The sequence below is a fragment of the Magnolia sinica genome, chromosome 14 (assembly GCF_029962835.1).
Source record: "Magnolia sinica isolate HGM2019 chromosome 14, MsV1, whole genome shotgun sequence".
Taxonomy (NCBI): domain Eukaryota; kingdom Viridiplantae; phylum Streptophyta; class Magnoliopsida; order Magnoliales; family Magnoliaceae; genus Magnolia; species Magnolia sinica.
The window spans coordinates 58,637,139-58,654,532 of record NC_080586.1 but is presented as its reverse complement, the minus strand read 5'-3'; the positions used below and the strand labels follow the sequence as shown (position 1 = coordinate 58,654,532).

Sequence of the window (17,394 nt, the reverse complement as noted above, 5' to 3'; positions counted from 1 at the left end):
ATCATATATATGCATATGGAGATGGAGATGGGTTTCAGCTAGCACACAACTCTCTTTGGTATTGATTGACATGACAACTACATAGGTATACAGATACTACATAATTACAATTAGGGCTTGTTTGGCTTGACGGTCAGGATTGATTTGTATTGTATTAAAGGTCGAAAAATACAATATACAATGTTTGATACGGAGTTGAAGTCTGGGGAGTACGAAGCCTGCGAATACCTCACGGAATCAAATTTATCAAATGGCGGTGCAGTAAAGTCAGACACTAGTGCATCGAGCAGTGCAACGCACTCATGATGCAGTTCTGGCATTTGAAATCATCTTTATGAAAGGAGGTTGTATCTATGGACAACCATTGCATTCTACTCCCTCATTGCTCCTGATCGTCCGCCTTCTATTGCATGTGGTCAGTCACCTCCTCTGGTTATCTTTCGAAGGTTTGGGATTCATATTACAGTCGAAACTCTTTTCGGAGAGTTGGAACGGGGCAATCTGGGATTTCATTTTCCAGATCGGAGGCCTGAAAGCAGATCGTTCAGGTTCTGATGTCCTCCTTCCTGATTCTATATCAATACGCTTCTCCCCTGAAAATATGACCCGATTCAGGAGAGAAGTGGCACCTAACTCTTCGAATGCAAGTAGCCCCTTTTCCAGTGGGGTGTATACGGTCTGCGTATACACCTCTATTTGTGAAAGAACTATTTACTTTCTAGGTCTGGCTATACCGCCGATTGAGGAGATTTTCAGCTAAATCTCAGGACGTCGTATTAAAGGGTTTTCCAATCTCTGCTCAGTCAGTGTGGAAGATTAGATATGACCAGTGCATGCGACCATTAAAGGTAGGTGAAGGGTGTGGGTAGATCATTGATTTGAAGAAGGCTACGGTTTATAAAAACCCTCACTCGTTTTTCTTCTTCTACACCATCTGCTTTTGGGGTTTTTTTTTTTTCAGTAAGGTCGTGCTACATCTGGCTTGATCATTAGTGGAGGTATTACTCATCTCTTCATTTTTTCTTTATTTGGACTCAATTCCTTTTGAGAAAATCCAAACTATAGGCCCTTTCTTAAGACGACCTTCCCTTCATTATATGTTCTCCCTTTTCACCTGTTTGTGGATATTTATAGATTGCATGCATTCTATGATGACGTACTACCGGAGCTCATAATTTTAAAAACCACCACTCTAATCTTCTTGATATTCACTAAATTATTTCCTAACCACAAGACTCCTGATGCGACGATGCAGACAATACACCCCCTTGTGAACTCTGTGGAAAATAGTCACCTATCTGTATTCTTCATTTCGGTCAGCGGGTGCGTGCACTATTCTATGTGATATTCCCATGATTGTGCAATGTATGATATTCTTTATAGGATTTACAAAAATATCCCATGAATATGTATATCAGCAACTTACAAAAATAGTTGTTTATATGAGTTTCTACCTTTTATTATACTGATGGGTCCCACAATTAGTAGATGCACGGTTGGAATCGGATTACCTCCCTCACCTGAATTCGTTGCTGATGATGGATCCTATATGTGCCCTAATACTCTGGGCGGACGGCATCGATTGGCTACATGGCCCTAATTCATTCACGATCTAACAAGTGTAAAATAGATGGACGGCCTGGATGGGTAACAGACATAATCGTGGGGCCCACATAGTACTGACCATCAACCTGTTGAAGCCGGGCAGTAGGAATAGCCAACTCGTATCGGCCTCAATATAAAACGTATATACACTACGTAGCCCTAATACGTTGTATCCAAACATTGACTACTTGGACGCATTTGTATACCTGCCCAACACGCATTCTGATCCAAACACTCACCTGTCATCTGTTGATTTGGATGTATAATGATTTTTGTCGAACGTATACATGAACAGTAGATGGATACAATGCAATACACTGGTATACGTCAATCCAAACAGGCCATTAAGTTGCCTATACATGTTAGATTCACATCATTATGCAAAACCCTACTTATAATGGGTAATAATCTTCATTTTCTAACACAAACTGCATCAAGTTCCATGTTAGCTAATTATTATGGATTTAGGTTTCAATTTCTTAATAACATAATATTGCATCTAGATTTCTATCAATGTGTGTTTAAATTTTGTGACTAACTGAATATAATTTTAATTTGTTTATACACGTGGTTTTTAATTTTAGGAACTACTTTGTTCCATGAGTTGGCTAATTATTGTGGATTTTGTTTTGAGTTTGTTAACATAATATTTTCATCTAGATTTCTCTCAGTTTGAATTAAAATTTGTGTGACTAACTGAATATAAGTTTAATTCATTTATATATCTGTGTTTTAATTTTTTTCCTAAAATTTTCAGATTTTTTCTCACATTTTCTTTATTTTTCTGATGTTTTTATAATTTTCTTGAATTTTTCAACTTTTTTCTTGTAACATCCAGGCAACTCATTTGACAAGATATCAATGATATGACTCAGTCAGATCCCAGGAAGAGCTGCACCCTGAAACCGAGCTTGAAAACCTTGCTGTCAAGACTCCCCAGTAGATCTCACATATCATAAACGTGGACTCTAGAATCTAATGGGTTCTACTCAGTTACATCAATGGCCAGAGAATTAAGCGGCTCTCATTCCTCAACTCCAAACCATGTTCATGGCCCATTGAGAGTACCAATCCCATTGAAGGTGAGGGCTTTTGTTTGGCCGCCTTGTCTAAAAAAGTCCTGAGTGTTGATAATCTTAAAAAGAGAGGAATGGCAATGCCTAGAAGGTGCATAATGTGTTGCACTAATGAGGAAACAGTGGACCACCTCCTCATCTATTGTCCACTTGTGCATCTTCTGTGGGCTAAGGTGTTGAAAAATTTTGGCATGGTGGGGGTCGAGGGGATGATTTCAAAGAGGGGGCCTCTCTGGAAGATGCAGTGGTGATCACGCCTCTAAGGGCTTCACTTTTGCTTGCACCAGATGTGCTCGATGCCAGGGGAGAAATCTCAACGGAGGGAGATAGCTCGCAACTTGAAATGGCAAGTGACGAGATATCTGCAGAACAGCACAAGTGGTCGAAGGATGTGCTCAAATGGTAAGGAGGGAGATCGGTTTGTCCTTTGGTGCTCAAGATGAGGATGTAACTGATTTCTACCACATTGTCAGGAAGAAAGTGATGCAGAGAATGTGGCAAGGCCAGATGTCTGTCACTAAGAAGTCACCTAAAGTTTTGAGAGAGCTTCTCAGCCTTGAGTGTTTGATCAACTACGATGCTAATGGGAAAACAAGCACTGGTAAGAGGGCAAGACCAGGTAGGAACAATTCTCAATGATTGTTCTATCTTGGAATATCAGGGATTGAGAAGCAGAGACAAGTAATCTCAGGTGAAAAAAGATGTACAGAAAGACTAAGGTTGAAATCATCACTTTGCAAGAAACAAAGATGCAGCAGCTCGACAGAGGTACGATAGTCTCTTTATGGGGTATATCTAACATAGGCTGGGTTACGGTTGATGCAAATGGGGGCGTCATGGGGTATCCTTGTTGCTTGGAATACAGACATTTGGAAGAATGTAGATTCAGTCCAAGGGAATTTTTCTTTGCCAATTAAATTCAATGAAGTGGCCACAGGATTTCAGTGGGTTTTTACATTTGTTTATGGCCCTTGCACTCCTTCCAGTAGAAACAGTTTTTGGCTTGAGTTGGACGCAATCAGGAGCAGATGGGATGACCCATGGTGCGTTGGCGGGGATTTTAACATGGTCCACTTCCTTTATGAGAAATCTAATGGGGGACATGTCACATGTAGCACGAGGAACTTTTCAGATCGGGTGTCTAAGCACGACCTCATCGATCTGCCACATCAGGGGGCTAATTTCACGTGGTTGAATGGATAGAAAAACGTTATTCTCTCCTGGTTGGACAGATTCTTAGTGTCTCTAGATTGGATTGTTAAGTTCCCATTGGTAGTTCAATGGGGTTTGCCTCACATCGCTTCGGATCCTCGGCCTATTATTTTGGAGGTCCAGCAGGACAATCGGGGTCCAAGGCCTTTCAGGTTTGAGCTGGCTTGGACGGAGGTTGAAGGTTTTAAAGAGTTGGTCTCCAAATGGTGGAAGTCTTTTCAGGTAGAGGGATTTGCTGGTTTTCGGCTTTTTAAGAAGCTTAGGATGTTGGAACTTGGAAGAAAAGCTCGAAGAGTGGAAAAAGGAAGTCCTTGAGGCCTGAGAGGCTGAATTTGAGGCGATAGCTGAAGAAATTCATGATCTAGATATGTTAGAAGAGAGGGATACTGTCACGGACGAGGGGAGAATTAAAAGGGCAGCTTTGTCCCAGTCTTATGCTTCTAAGGCTAAGGAAGATGAAATCAAGTGGTGGCAAAGGTCAAGATAGGAGTGGCTCAAGGAAGAGGATAAAAACACGTGATACTTTCATAATATGGCTGGTGGTTGGGCAAGATTTAATCGTATATCCAGTCTGCGTATTAATGGTTAAACAACTACAAATGGGAAAAATTTGCGACTCTATCGTCTCTTTCTATAGATCATTGCTTTCGGCTAAAGACTGGAATAGACCGCGCCTAGACAATTTGGGATTTGATTCTATCTCGGAAGAGGAAGTTGTTGCTCTTGAAGTTTCGTTTTCGATGGAAGAAGTCAAAGTGTCAGTAGATTCGATGTGTGGAAATAAAGCTCCATGCCCGGATGGTTTCCCTGTGGCTTTCTTTTAGATTTTCTGGCATGTTCTAGGTTTTGACGTCGTGGACTTTGTGTCCGAATTTCATGGTCGTAGCAGGTTGTCAATGGAGATGTGGGGCATCTTTTATTGTGCTTATTCCCAAGACGGATTGCATAGAACAACTTAAAGACTTTAGGCTGATCAATCTTATAGAGGGGCTCTATAAAATCCTAGCCAAAATGCTCGTGTTGCGCTTCCTTGGAGTTCTGTCTAAGGTCATAGCTGGGAATCAGGGAGCATTCGTGTTAGGCAGACAGATCCTCGATAGAGCTTTATTAGCTCATGATTGTATTGACTCAAGACACAGACAGTGGAAGCCCGGGTTGGCATGTAAGCTTGATTTGGAGAAGCCGTATGATCACGTTGATTGGGGATTCCCGTACTATATGTTGCACGGCTGGGCTTTGGAGATAAGTGGAGGAGTTCGATCTGCGCTTGCATCCAAATAGCATCTTTCTCAGTTATGGTCAATGGCTTCTTCAAGGCTTCCTAGGGCCTTAGGCAAGGAGGTCCCCTCTCTCCCTATCTCTCTGTGGTTGTGGGGGAGGCTTTTAGTAAATGATGTATAAAGCCTAGATAGTTGGCTTAATCAAGCGTTTCAGGGTGACAGATGGACTTTCTCTCACTCACCTGCAGTTAGTGTTCCAAGTATCGGTATCACTACAAGTTTCATTGGCCAGGGATATGGAAACAATATTGATATCGCCGATAATATCGCTAATAACCGAAAATGCAGGGAAACATAGGAAAAGCGATTGAATTTTCAGTGAAACTTCAGGAGTTGTTAAAATGTACATATTTGCGTATTTAGAAATAAAAAAATTGCAAAAAGAATACATACATAACAAGTTTCCATTTAATGGGGCTGTAAAAGCATGTGTTGTTGTAAGAAATCAGTTCAACCATCCCCTCCGGCCTATTTAACCATCTAACCTTCCATCCAAACATCCATCGATATTGCAAAATATCAACAACACATGATATTTCACCAAGAAATATCCACAATTGGAAAGGAAATGAAAGATTTTAGTCTAGATATCTCGCATGTTGCGATATCGATAATATCGAAATATTATCAATTTATCAATGACAAATTGAACACTACATATAACCATGTGCCCTTGAAATAAAAAATTTCATGATATCAATACGTTGGTAATATTATTGAAATATCGTCGATACACTTATGATATAAGCATTACTCAGAATTTATATAGTAAAAAATTTTGGCGATACATTGGCGATATTGATGCATTGGCAATACAAGCGACACCTATAATTTACGTAGTTGAAAATATTGACGATTACATTAGCGACATTGATACGTTGGCGATACATTGCTAATACCTGGAATATCTGATACTACCTGCGTTATCGGTATTGCTACCAGTGTTATCGATATCGCTGAACTGGAGATAAAGATAATATTGGAGATCATTCGATAATATCAGAGATAATTTGAACACTGCATGCAGTACACCAACAACACCTTATTGTTCTGCAATGCAATCCCGGAGATGGTCGATAACTTGCGGAAGATCATTATTTGCTTCGAGGCAATGTTAGGCTTGAAGGTGAATGTCGCCAAAAGCGAAATGTTAGGGATTCATGTTCCTCAAGACAACCACCATCCCTTGGATAGAGTCTATGGGTGCAAGATGGGTTCGTTCCTAGCCACAGATCTGGGTCTCTCCCTTTGCATTGGAAAGACACAAATCCATTTGTGGGACAAGGTGATTGAAAGGATAGAGAAAAAGCTTTCAACGTGGCAGAGCAAGTTTATCTCTTACGAGGGAAGGCTTACTCTTATCAAAGCTACTTTCTAGAACATGACAATAAACTTCACGTCTCTCTTCAAATGCCTAGCCAAGGTGGTTGATAGACTTGAAAAGTTGAGAGGGGACTTTTTTTGGAAGGGGGGGGAATTCCAGCTTCTTAAAAGGGGTGACGTTTACAGACCGGTGCCAAAGGGAGGGGTGGGAATTAAAAGCTTGAGTGACATGAATCTTGAGAAATGGCATTGGAGATTCGGTACCGAAGGTGGGAGGTTGTGGAAGGAAATCGTGGCAAGCATAGAGTGGATGAGGGTGGTTGTTATGTGAGACAGTCGTCGCTTTATCGCACCTCGGGTATTAGGAAAGGGATTGCGCAATGGAACATTTAATCCATACCAGGGTTGCGTTTACTCTTGGGAATGGGTCTCACATCCATTTCTAGGAGGACATTTGGTGCGGTGACACAACTCTTCAGGATCTCTTCCCTAGGTTGTCTCTTCTTGCTCCAGACCGCCATATTTATGTGGCCAAATGCTACTCCTCAGTAGGAAATGTGATTGTTTGGAGCCCTCCTCACAAGAACATGAACAACACTAAAGTGGGGGATTTCATTGCTCTTTTGGATCTTCTAAAGAACTTGGTTCCTTCAACGGATGTGGACAGCTTGATTTGGAGAGGCCACCCCTCCGAGAGATTCTCGGTCCGATCATTATTCCATGCGATTTCCAGCTCAAACTCCTCTAGGCCAGCTCATCCTTTTCAACACTAGTTTTATGGGGCTCCTCTGAGAGTGGTTGCTTTCGTTTGGCTAGTCAAAAGGAAAAGAATTTTGACGATCGATAACTTACAACGAAGATTCCTAATCCTTCCCAATATATGCCTAATATGCTTAATGTGCTTCAAGTTCCATGGGTAATGCCAAAGCCAGTGGACATTCTCCTTGGGGTATGGCACGGCGGAGCTAGTACGAAATAAGGGAAAATTGCTTAGAGGTTACTTATCATGGTGATTTTATGGTCCATTTGGAAGGAACGAAAAGACCACTATTTTCAGGAGACAAGGCACTTCCGTAGAGGATTTGATTGGGAAAATCATTAATCATTTGTTGAGATGGGTCCCCCATGCGGATGCAACTAGAGTTGCGCTTAATCTTTCTTGTTCTATTTCTTAGCGTTGTATTCTTTCAGGTTTTTGATAAAATGTTGTTTCCTCAAGAAAAAAAAAAATGTTGATTTAAGGAAAATCTCAGCCTCCCTCTGTTCCATCAATTGGAAATAAGTGTTAAAATGGAATCTGGTAGAAGCTGTGATAGAGATATCATGGAAGAGCCAACCCCCCAGAAGTGTTGAAATGGATCACCTGTGACTCTTTTAAACAACAGAAATTCATACCTTACCTAAATAATTTGAAGACAGATTCCATTTCCTACCCACCCATTAACAAGCAAGAAGTTTCAAGACATCAGACTGATTTGATGGCACCAACTCCAAGGGGTGGCAATATAAGGCCCATTTCTTATCAACAACTATCAAAGTATAAAAATAATAATAATAATAAATAAATAAATAAATAAATATAAATTAAAAATTAAAAATTAAAAAGGAATTCACTGATCCATGACGATTGCTTAAAGAGATGGAACCTGCTGGTTCCATGAAAAGTAAGAAATTGAGAGTGGATGACTAGTTACGTTCCAACCACATCTTGTGTGTGGTGTATGATTCTTCCTAGGATTCTACTCCTACACTAAGTAGGCTAGAGAATTATGGGAAGCCCATGAAACATCAGGCAAGGATGCTAGTAAAAAGTTTGCAGTACATAGGTACTTAGAACAAGATGGTATATCATATACTTCAAAGTTCATATTTTGCAGTTCATACTTCATTCACCATGCACCTCACCAGAAAATGGAAAGCAAAGAACATCCAAAGATACTTAGTCAAAAGGGATTATTTATTATCCAGATCAGATACAAAATTGATAGATTTATTTATCCAAACTCTTTAAGCAGGCGAGAAATGTAGAAATTTTCTGAAAATCTTAAACCTCTAGTTACAAAATAAGCTAAAGAGAACAATTAACATTGGCAATGTAATTAATACAAACCTACCTTTTTTTAAGTATGCAATTCATACAGCCTATTCCACTCCATTTTAAGAGTGGCTTCGGATACATTAGTGAGTTCAATTGCATTGATTTATCATCATCATAATTATCATAGCCTTGTCCCAGTTAATTTGGGGGTCTGCATAGCAAAGTGGCAAGACTAAATCAGATTACATAGAGGGACAAGGTCTCAAATTGCAGTTGCATTACTTTCAAGTTTGACTTGAGAAGAATGTTACTGCAAGTTGAGGGCAGCTTCATCATTTTGAATACTAAAGATTTCCATTAAATTTTGCACATTTCCTCTTTGATTGAACAAACACACACAATTCAATCAAGCTGGGCATCCAAACACAGCCTAAAACACCAAGATTTTCAATCCAACCAAATCAAAAGGGAGGATACAGAAAAGTTGAAGATAAGTTAAAGGAGTGACATGAGTTGCCAAGGAAAATCAGCTGAAATAAAGGCAGAAAACTCAATGAACATTAGCTACCAAGACATGAAACAAAAAGACTAACGTATCTTTCTGCAGAAGAAACTCACGTATGATGTACAATATAATCTTCCAATTGTATCCTGACCGGTTCAAATGAGGAATTCGTACTGTTGGATCACCATAGGTTATCTGTAATTAGAAAATGACACAGCTATCTCAGAAACTTAATTAAACACAGCCCTTCAAAAAGAAATATTTTCAGCACAAGGGTGTACCAACATATAGATCCCTCCAGGTTTAAGAAGCCTACATGGAAGAAGAAAATGCTTGTTAGTAATGAAAATTTCAGTGACAATCAAGTATCAATCTGAACAAGCAGAATTCCCACATAACCACAGATGAGAAATCCTACAACACATCAGTAATTACAAATCAGATTCGACTCCTGAGGTGGATGAAGCCTAAACCTGCTCACTTCTGCTAACATTTGGCAAGTACTAATCGGAGCGTTGGTGCCACACTAGAATCCAAAAGCATAACGATTGAATTAGAATATGCCTAGCAGTCAATTGGAGGCGTCATGACAACATCCCAAGTATGAGTCTTACCATCAAGGAATCAAGAGTTCCTACAAGGAAAATCAACATGATCATGCGTAGATTCAGCAAAAGGAACAGAACAGCAACAGCTTTTTAGCATATTATTTTAGTGGAAAAATTATATAGAGCTCAAGCCAAGAGTTTGTACACCATGCTCAGTTTTTCTGTTTGTACAAGTAGCATCCATGTCTCAGTGATATCTCTCATAAAAAAAAAAAAAAAAAACCATGGTTCAGTGAGCCAAACCATTGACACACACCATGAGAGCCACAATGTGGATGCCCATGCATCGAAAGCCTCCCAAAAGGGAGAGACTTAATCCTTCAATTGGTTGCCAGCAAAATAGACGGTTAAGAAATAATATACAGAAATCGCTCAAACTCAACAAAAAGGCCCAGTATGTCATAAGATGAGGGAAAGTAGACTCTAAAAGGACAAGGGGTGAGTTGGTGCAGGTTGAAGACTTTAAAAGTGCAAGGGGAAGGTCCAAAAGGACGTGGGTGGAGATAGTAAGAAAAGTCTTGATGAACTATGGTCTAACTGAAGTTATGGTCCTTCATAGAATGGATAACGGAAAAGGATTCATGCAGCTGACCCCAGTGCGTTGGGATAAGACTTAGATGATGTTGATGATGACGCTCACCTTCAACATAAAGAAGGCCAATCATTTGATGGTTAGGATATTTCAATCTGGTGGAGTTTTGGTGCATGGCCATATATGGTGATGCCAACAATATCAATGGTTCAGACAACTGGACAATAGGGCCCCATTTGTACAAATTGAAAACCCAACCATCGTATAATACCTCAATTTAGTGGTGGAACTTTTCTAGTTTTGACAAATCATTGGCATTTGCAATGAGTAAGAACTGGTGAATACCTTTATCGATGACACCATCAAACGTTTCATCCTGGAAGAAGCTCATATCTCTGACATCAATCTGCAAGTCTACGAAATGCATAAAGGATATCTCAAGCAGAAAAAGGGCATTCTAGTTTCAGAAAGTATTAAGAACTTTTGAAATAGTTAAGAAAAGTTTCATTTGATAAGGATACATTTCAGTTGAGGAAGATACTCGTATTTCTTTCTCATCATATCAATGACAACCGAAGAGATGTCAACGTTCACTATGTCTTCATACCCATCCTTCACCATGTCCTCGGACATAACTACAAAACAGAACCCTTCAATATGATAATGACACCTAGAGCCGGGCCAAAAAAGGCAGCAACAGATATAAAGCCTTTACAATTTTGGATGTGTTTAGATGCTCGGTTGAATTGAATTGCAATAATTCAACTACAATATAAATGAAATGACAAGAATGGAGGTGGGATCATTGTAATTCATAATCACAACCAATCCCTATCTGCAATTCCATGGGTTTTGAGTTTGAACTCAATGTGCGGCTCCCACTCTAGTTGTATTCAGTTCATTGAATGGAATTGTTACAATTCAATTCAAATTGAGCATCAAAAGGCAGCATCATCAGATCCAGAGTCACTGTCATTTATGCTGTGAATTAAGAAACATCTTACTCAGAAAGACGATGCAAAACTTGCTACATATTTACCACAATAACTTGCCAAATTCATCCTCATGAACTGCTATTTGAGTCATTTGATTCTAGTCACAGTTTCAATATTCCAGAATTTGTAAAAATCAGGTGAACTAAGCTCAAAGGAGTTTCACTCTCAATCCAATCACTTCACTCTTTAGTTACGCCTATTTAATCCAGTTCACACACCAATCCATTCAATTTGCTTTTAAGTAGCACACTGGGGTCCATGAAGTTGAACTGTCAGACATGATTCAGTTAATTTTGTATGAGAGAGCATTGCTACATTCAAGAACATTTTCTTTGTACATGGGACAGAATGTTGGGTAGTCAAGGCATGCATGTTCATAGGATGAGTGTAGTTGAAATGAGGATGTTGACTTGAGATGCGCGAGTGGCAAGATGAGGAGGAATAGAATTTGAAATGTTTGTTCGAGGGAAGTGAGGAGTAGCACCAATAGGTAACAAGATAATGGAAAGTAGAATTAGAAAGCTTGTCCATGTGCAACAGAGACCAAGAACCGCAATGCTTAGGAGTGAGTTTATGCATGTTGAAGGCTCTAAAACAAGTTATTTAAAAAAGGTTACGTAATGGTAACGGCAGTAGCCATTACGCAATATGGGATTGTAACGGTCCATCCCCAAAAAATGTCACCATAATAGCCGTACTCCCTGTAACAGTAAAAAAAGGGGGCAAATTTATATATATATATATATATAAAGGGGGACTTTTTTCTTTGATTCTTCCCATCTCTCAGTTTTTCTTGCTTCCTAAACTCATTATATGGTGATTTCGACTGCTTTCAACCTATTTTTGAGCATTAAAACTTGAGATCAAAAGCTTTGACAGATCGAAGATTGAGTGGGTGGTGGGCCATTTTGAGGACATTTGGAATAGAGGTTAGTACCTGTTTTTCTTGTGATTTCTTGCTGGAATTGATGAAAACAAAGGGAGAAACACCAAATTGACATAATTTTGCTGAAATTTATGTCGCTTTTGTGTTCTTTTTCTTGATTTTTCATTTCTTTTTCTGAAAAATAATTGTTTAATGGAATAAAAAGTTGATTTTTTTTTTCTTCGATTTCTAAGTCTTATAATTGCAATGCATGTAGATTGGTGGAATGCAACATAACAAGCAATATCTCTAATCTTTTTTATGCTTTTTCCTTCTTTTTCTGTATTTTTGCACAATTTTTTTGTGATTCGTGAAAATTACAAAAAAATAAGTTTTTTTTTTTTTCCCATTTCGAAGTCTTATAGTTGCAAAAGGATAGAATGGTAGAATGCAACATATAGAATGGTAGAATGCAACATACCATGCAATAAATCTGATAATTTTTTCAATTTTTTTTTTTTTTTTTGTATTTTCACACAAATTTTTTTTTTTTTGTGATTTTAAAAATGGTTTTTCTTCAATTTCGAAGTCTTATAGTTTTTTTTTTTTTTCTTTTTTTGTATTTTCACACCAATATTTTGTGATTTTTGAAAATTACAAAAAAAAAAAAGTTTGTTTTTTCCGATTCCGAAGTCTTATAGTTGCAAATGCATAGAATGGTAGAATGCAACATAACATGCAATAGATCTGATCTTTTTATGCTTTCTCCATTTTTTTTTTTTTTATTTTTATTTTCAATTTCTTGTGCAGGACTAGGATCGTATTGTAAAGTGTAATTTGTCCATTTGTCATTTAGGTTGGGACTTGCGGTTGTAAGTTGGAAATTGTAATTGCAACGGTTGTTTAAGTATTGTAAATATGTAAAGTGCAAGTGTGTAACTTGTAGTTTTGTATTTTTTGCAGAGTAGTTTGGGGATTGTATTTTGTGACTTTTATTTTTTTAGAAGATGGTGTGAGGGGCTGGCCAATGGGAAAGTGATGATATTGGATGGCAATATTGTGAGAAAGTAAATAGAGGAAAGCACGCTGTGAGGTGCAACTACTGTAACCGATTAATAACTAAAAGCATCACGCGAGTGAAGCAGCATTTGGCACATCAAAAGGGATAGGTTGTGGGGTGCCCTAGTATGCCAAAATAAATAATGTTAATGATGCAACAGAATTTGCAAAGGTCAAAGCAGGGGGGAAAAATTGGTGTAGAAAATAAGACAGGATGCTCTTGATGCGGCTTGACAGGAGGTGTTCGGTCCTAGACCTAACTATATGGGCATTAGTCCTAACGATATTGTTAAGTCCGATGATGATTCTGATTGAGAGGTCGTACTAACAAGGAGAAAGAGTGTGCGCACCACTTAAGAAGATGAAGAGCGTCAACGCATGTTTGGTGATAAGAGTCTGTATGTGATTTAGGGGGAGGTGGTGGGATTGGGAGTGTGAGTGCGAGGGGCGGTGGTGGTGGTGGAAGTGGATGTGTGTTTAGTGGTGGTGGTGGAAGTGGATGTGTGTTTAGTGGTTTACGGCATGCCTTTAGTCGACAAGATATATGACGATGTGTTCCTGTGGAAGATGTGGATGATGATGTGATAGAGCCCAAGAGGCCCTCATGTAATCCAATTCTATTTAGGAAGGAGATGATAAAACCAAAAAAGATCAAACAAATGTGGACAAAAAATGCAATTGAGAAGCTTGGGAGGGCAGTGGCCAAGCTATTTATATATGGCAACATACCTCCAAATGTTGCCAACTCCCCATACTGGCAAGTGGTGATTGATAAAACGACAAAGGCAAACGAAAAAGAGAAGGCACCCACAACTCGTCACATTAGGGGAAAGTGGACGGATGTAGAATATGAAGATGTGAAAGCGTACATAACAACCTTTAAACCCATATGGTAGAGCAGATGATGCACTATTATATGCGATAGTTAGACTCACCCAACCAGACATAGCATGGTCAATTTAATGGTATACTGCCACTTAGGTATAATATTCCATAAATCGATTGATACATCAGGTGAAGTCAAGAATGCAGATTATATATTCAACCTTATGGATAGGATGGTTAATGAGATTGGAGAGGCAAATGCAATGTAGACTGTGATCAACAATGAAGCAACATACAAGGTATTCGGAAGAATGTTGACGGAAAAAGAGACTAAATTTATTATGGCCACCATGTGTCGCACACTACATCGACCTCATCTTAGAAGATATTAGAAAGGAAGAAAAAAAAAATGTCACAACCCTGGTTGAAATGGGAAGGGAAGTAAGCTTGATTTTCTTAGGTGGCTCACTGTTGACCATAATTTTCTATGGTGTGGCCCACGACCCTATCCAGTAAGGTGGATCCAACCATCATGTGGGCCAACCATGCTATTGTGAAGGCTTTTGAGCGGCTATACATTGATTTTTGTGGTGTGGCCCACCTAATGATTGGATAGACCTATTTTTTGGACATCCCAATATCAGAGTGAAGACTTTTTGCCGTTTTGTGTACCTATTTTTACTATTTATTATATTTTGTCCATTATTTTAATTTAAAAAATAGAAGTATTGTGTAGCGAAGGGTTGAATGCTACGATGTATGCTAAACTCTATTTAAAACATTGATGAAGAAAACATCATAGAGGCAGACAATAACCAAGATAACGAAGATTCAATGAATGGATTAATGACTCAATTAATTGATGGATCAATGGACAGATCATGGATTTCAATGAGATGTATGTTGAAGCGGATATGGACACATTAATCACTTGACAAAGATAGATAAAAAGTTGATGAATCAAGGGTGAGATGGAGAACATGACACAAAGTTTGGTTGGGGGAAATATGGATAAAGCAAAGATGCACAACAAAACAATGTCCAGCAAAGACCATGGCAAGTCAACGGGTGGACCTGCATCACTAGCTCACATCAAAAAGCCCAACCTATGACGTTACAAAGGTGGGCTGTGGTGGTGAATACATATGGAGATCAAAACTCGAGGGTGAGTTCTTTCAACCTAGAGGAATTGATGGTTCACACATCGATTGGGCCACATGTATTGCGAGAATGTATTGAGTCCTAAAAATGAGCTAATTTATAGTTTTTAATAGTTTAATTATTTTTTACCAGCTTTTCTACAAATGGGGCATTGTACTGTATCGCACTATAATGCTTGCTGTAACATGTGCTACGGTGTAGCTACGGTACACGCTACAACACTTTTTCCTTCAAAGGTCACAATCAAGGCGATGAGGCACATCTAGTGTTTGAGCTTAGGTCTAGGTTAGGGTTTTCTTTTTCTATCTGTACACAGTTTTATAGATTCCTAACAGAAGGTACGGAGAAATCATTCTCTTGCAAAGGTAGAAAACCCAAAAAATAATAATAATAATAATAACAATATTTTCAATTTGAATTGCGTGATTGTGGCACGGAAAGAAATCAATTCTTATCCACTTCTTCCCATCCTTCTTACAAAATCTGCATTATGCATAATCATATGGACTGCTGATCCAGTAGGGCCTCCCCATACAGACTGATCAAGCAATCCAAACGGCTCAACCGAAACACGGCCCAAAATTAAGCAGGTGATCATTTTTGTTTTCCAGAAATCAAGCGGTCGGCATTGTCCGGCGAATACAATCAATTCAAGCAGAAGAGCAATTAGAACTATCATTATTCACAGAACAAATAATTATTATTTTTTAAATCAAGACAGAAAAAAATGGGAGCGGTGTAGTCATGTTACCGGCATTGCCACAGCCGACCATAAGGATGCGAGAAGAGGTAGGGATGTAATTGCGGACGAAAGGGCGGAGGGCGGAGTAGCGCTGATACCAATCGAAGGGGCCTGCCTCGTGGATGTAGCGAGCGTCCCAGTACAGAGCGTCTCCGTAGTTGTATGTGTTGCAGCTCGAAACGTCCCTGTATATCTCCATCGCTCCCTCCTTCTTGTCCTTGCTGCTGCTGTTTCTGTTGTGCTGATTCCTCGCTCTTCCTTCCGCGTCTCCTCCAACCCTGTAGTCCTCTCCCATTCCCCAAGCACCGAAACCCCACCCCTACCACGCCGCCGAAAACAGGCATTTTACATGGGGCCGTTTGGATGCGTGGACCACGGATGTCCACGGATGTCCGGGACTTGAATCCTGGACATCGAAACCTTTGTTTTGTGTTTGGTTATGGAAAACTCTTCCATAACTCGACTCTATGTCTAGCCCGGGCAGATCAGTTCGAAGACTCGACCGAGTGTCCAATTGACCCCCCTCGATCACTTAACAATTGAATTGTTATTATTTAATACATTAAAAACTATTGAAAATGGCGAAATACTTGAAAGGGTTTTTCTTAAAGCCAAAATTACCCTTTCTGTTAAATTTACTCTTCTACACCGTTTGCGTGTCTTTTGTCTACTTTTGTTTTTTCAAAACAAATATGGCCCTACACCTTGTTTTTACTTCTTTTATCATTATACTACAACCAACTTTTCTTTGGAGTTTTTCCCTCAAAGATATTGGGAGCATATACCTAATTGTACGGATGTAGTGAAAAGTCTAAATTACAGGGACAATTTCGAAGAAGCGGAAGCCTTGTGTTTACGACGTGGAAGGAAAATACGCTCCGATAAATTAGAAGCTTTGTTGGCCCTAACTAGCCATGTTTCTAAAAATTCAATCAAGCCAATAAGTTGCATTAACTAATTTTAGGTGTAGATATAAAGAAAGAAGCTCCAAATGTGATTTAGATGGACCATATGATTGGCAATGCCCACCCTTCAAATTATTTTCATTTGTATAACCCACTCAAATCATGAATTGTCTTGATTCTTGGGCCCTATGTTTAAATATTTTTTTGTGAAATCTAATGGTTTGAGTGGACATTAGATATCTCTTCAACTGTTTCCTTTGGTGTGTCTCATCTGAATCATGGATCAGCCTAATTTCATTTTTATTTTTTCCATGGGCCTAAAGCTAGATTACATAGGATTTCACATACATACGCATCAGACTGGGCCCTGCCAAAAATTGGCAATGGTATCTTTCCCACAGATACTGCTTCAGGAGATTTAGCTTTAGTATATGTGGTGACATCAAAAGCAAACTGCATGGTGTGCTAACCTAGGTAGTGTGTTGATGTCACCAAGTTCTATGGGCCCCACCATGATGTATGTGTTATATCCAAATTGTCCATCGGTATGGCGGGATCATTGTAGGGCATTAACCCAAAAAACGAGGTAGATCTAAATCTCAAGTGGACCACACTACATAAAGTAGTAACGATAGAACACTTACTTTCACACTCCAAACTCGG

General features: G+C 39.2%; 1 protein-coding gene across 5 annotated transcripts in view; it reads right to left on the bottom strand.

Annotated features, from left to right (window-relative positions):
* The window catches only part of LOC131225832 (uncharacterized), a 56,799-nt gene extending 40,623 nt beyond the window's left edge, over nucleotides 1-16,176 (bottom strand). Inside the window, exons 1-8 of one of the 5 annotated variants that reach the window (XR_009161581.1) lie at nucleotides 15,836-16,175; nucleotides 10,701-10,814; nucleotides 10,525-10,593; nucleotides 9,654-9,673; nucleotides 9,513-9,565; nucleotides 9,321-9,351; nucleotides 9,153-9,234; nucleotides 8,611-8,745 (exon numbers count right to left, since the gene is read on the bottom strand). Coding sequence is in view for 4 of the 5 variants with exons in the window: in XM_058221425.1 (XP_058077408.1) it covers nucleotides 9,153-9,234; nucleotides 9,321-9,351; nucleotides 9,513-9,565; nucleotides 9,654-9,673; nucleotides 10,525-10,593; nucleotides 10,701-10,814; nucleotides 15,836-16,121 (655 nt within the window). In the remaining variant the exon portion in view is untranslated. Of the gene's footprint in view, nucleotides 1-8,610; nucleotides 8,746-9,152; nucleotides 9,235-9,320; nucleotides 9,352-9,512; nucleotides 9,566-9,653; nucleotides 9,674-10,524; nucleotides 10,594-10,700; nucleotides 10,815-15,835 lie in introns of all 5 variants that reach the window. The other 4 variants (XM_058221425.1, XM_058221426.1, XM_058221427.1 and 1 more) reach the window with 4 other exon arrangements.
* Nucleotides 16,177-17,394: the final 1,218 nt, after the last annotated feature.